At 46.5% G+C, this 3252-nt stretch overlaps 1 protein-coding gene across 1 annotated transcript; it reads right to left on the bottom strand.

Moving 5' to 3' along the window:
* Positions 1-484: 484 nt before the first annotated feature.
* LOC138884028 (uncharacterized) lies at positions 485-829 on the bottom strand. The gene has a single exon (XM_070164767.1). The coding sequence runs from the start codon at positions 827-829 to the stop codon at positions 485-487; it is 345 nt and encodes a 114-aa protein (XP_070020868.1).
* Between the last annotated feature and the right edge of the window lie 2423 nt (positions 830-3252).

The following is a 3252-nucleotide window of genomic DNA, read 5'->3' as shown; positions in this document are numbered from 1 at the left end:
TCAAAATCTTACCTATCAACCGGAAATCGTCAAAATACTAACATCGCCAATTCAAGCCTAATTCTACACCGGACCTCCAAAATTACTTCCGATCACACTCCTAAGTCACAAATCATCCCTCGAAGCTAACCAAATCACCGGAAATCACATCCGAGCCCTCTAACTCAATAGTCAACATCCGGTTGACTTTTCCCAAAACAAGCCTTCCTTAAAGAGACTAAGTGTCTAATTTCCTATCCAAACCAATCCGATTTAACTCTAACACACCGAATACCGATAAAGAAACATGAAGAAGAATAAAATGGGGGAAACGGGGCAGTAACTCATATGACGATGGGCCGGGTCTTCACATCCTCCCCAACTAAAACAAACGCTCGTCCTAGAGCGGGTCAAGAAACATACCTGGAGCCTCAAACAGGTGAGGATATCTGCTCCGCATCTCCAGCTCGGTCTCCCAAGTAGCCTCCTCCATGGGCCGACCTCTCTACTGCACCTTCACCAAAGCGATATCCTTTGATCTCAATCTCCGAACCTGATGACCCAAAATAGCTACTGGCTCCACATCGTAGGTCAAATTATCATCCAATTGGACCATGCTGAAGTCTAAAACAAGAGACGGGTCCCCAACATACTTTCGGAGCATAGAAACATGGAATACCGGATGCACACTCGATAGGCTGGGTGGAAAAGCAAGCTCATAAGCCACCTCCCCAATCCTCCGAAGCACCTCAAAAGGTCCAATGAACCACAAACTCAATTTGCCTTTCTTCCTAAACCTCATAACACCCTTCATGGGCGAAACCTTCAGCAAGACCTTCTCACCAACCATATAGGACACATCTCGAACCTTCCGGTCCGCATAACTCTTCTGACGTGACTGAGCTGTACGAAGTCTTTCCTGAATCACCTTCACTTTCTCTAAGGCATCCTAAACCAAGTCTGTTCCCAACATCCTAGCCTCGCCAGGCTCGAACCAACCAACTAGAGATCTACACCGTCTCCCATACAAGGCCTCATATGGTGCCATCTGAATTCTGGACTGATAGCTGTTGTTGTAGGCAAACTCTACAAGCGGAAAAAACTCATCCCAAGAACCTCCGAAATCAATAACACAAGCGCGCAACATGTCCTCCAGTATCTGAATGGTGCGCTCGGATTGTCCGTCCGTCTAAGGATGAAATGCTGTGATCAACTCTACCTGAGTACCCAACTCTCTCTGCACGGCTCCCCAAAATTGCGAAGTAAACTGAGTACCCCTATCTGAGATAATAGACACTGGAACCCCATGCAATCGGACAATCTCCCGGATAAAGATCCCTGCCAGCCACTCCGAAGAATAGGTAGTACATACTGGAATGAAGTGCGTGGACTTGGTCATCCTGTCCACAATCACCCAAATCGAATCAAACTTCTTCAAAGTCTGAGGAAGACCACTCACAAAATCCATAGTAACTCTCTTCCACTTCCACTCAGGAATAATCATCCGCTGAAGTACACCACCCGGTCTCTGATGCTCGTACTTTACCTGCTAATAGTTGAGACACCGAGCCACATACCCTACTATATCCTTTTTCATCCTTCTCCACCAGTAGTGTTGCCTCAAATCCTGATATATCTTCGCGACACCTGGATGGATGGAACACCGCGATCTGTGGGCCTCCTCCAATATCAACTCCCGAAGCCATCCACATTGGGCACGCAAATCCGGCCCTGCATCCTCAACATGCCGTCACCATCAATGAACACATCCCTGGCATCATCATGCTGAACCCTATCCTTAAGGACAAGCAAATGTGGATCATCATACTGGCGCTCTCTGATGCGGTCATACAAGGAAGACCGAGAAACCACACAAGCCAACACCCGAGTAGGCTCTGAAATGTCTAATCTCACCATCTGATTGGCCAAATCCTGAACATCAACTGCAAAGGGCCTCTCCCCAACTGGAATGTATGCCAAACTCCCTATGCTAACTGCCTTCCGGCTCAATGCAACGGCCACCACATTGGCCTTCTCGGGGTGATACAAAATGGTAATATCATAATCCTTGAGTAACTCAAGCCACCTCCACTGCCTCAAATTCAGATCCTTTTGCTTGAACAAATGTTGAAGACTACGATGATCGGTGAATACCTCACAAGATACGCCATATAAATAGTGCCTCCAAATCTTCAAAGCATGAACTATGGCAGCCAACTCTAAGTCATGAACAGGGTAGTTCTTCTCGTGGGGCTTTAACAGACGAGAAGCATATGCAATCACTCTACCCTCCTGCATCAACACACAGCCAACCCCAACTCTCGAAGCGTCATAATAGATGGTATAAGAACCTGAAGCTGATGGTAACACCAATACCGAAGCTGTGGTCAAAGCTGTCTTGAGCTTCTGAAAGCTCTTCTCGCACTCGTCCGACCATACAAATGGATCACCCTTCTGCATCAACTTGGTCAAGGGCGAGGCAATAGATGAAAAACCCTGAATGAACCGACGATAATAACCTGCCAAACCGAGGAAACTACGAATCTCAGTGGCTGAGGTCGGTCTAGGCCAACTCTATACCGCCTCTATCTTCTTCTAGTCGACCTTAATACCCTCGCTAGACACCACGTGACCTAAGAAAGCCACTGACCCAAGCCAAAACTCACACTTGGAGAACTTTGCATAAAGCTTCTCCTCCCTCAATCTCTGTAATACCACTCGCAAATGCTATACGTGCTCCTCCTGGCTACGCGAGTACACCAATATATCATCAATATAAACAATAACGAATGAATACAGATATGGCCGAAATACACTGTTCATCAAATGCATGAACGCGGTTGGGGCATTAGTCAGCCCGAAGGACATCACAAGAAACTCATAGTGCCCATATCTAGTCCTGAAAGCAGTCTTCATAATATCTGAATCCCAGATCTTCAACTGGTGATATCCTGAACGAAGATCAATCTTGGAGAATACCCTTGCCCCCTGAAGCTGGTCAAATAAATCATCGATATGGGGTAGGGGATACTTGTTCTTCACTGTTACTTTGTTCAATTGCCTGTAGTCAATGCACATTCTCATTGTGCCATCCTTCGTTTTCACAAATAGAACCGGTGTACCCCACGGTGACACACTAGGTCGAATGAACCCCTTATCCAGGAGTTCCTAACGCTGATCCTTTAGTTCTTTCAACTCTTCCGGTTCCATATGATATGAAGGAATGGAAATGGGATGAGTGCCCGGCACCGGGTCAATACCAAAATTAATGTC

The sequence above is a fragment of the Nicotiana sylvestris genome, chromosome 12, assembly GCF_000393655.2.
Source record: "Nicotiana sylvestris chromosome 12, ASM39365v2, whole genome shotgun sequence".
NCBI classification, from domain to species: domain Eukaryota; kingdom Viridiplantae; phylum Streptophyta; class Magnoliopsida; order Solanales; family Solanaceae; genus Nicotiana; species Nicotiana sylvestris.
The sequence above is the reverse complement of the archived record's forward strand: the minus strand, read 5'-3'. Positions and strand labels throughout refer to the sequence as shown.

Coding starts and splice junctions, on each gene's coding strand:
- LOC138884028 (XM_070164767.1), bottom strand. CDS start 829: ATGGTTGGTGAGAAGGTCTTGCTGAAGGTTTCGCCCATGAAGGGTGTT.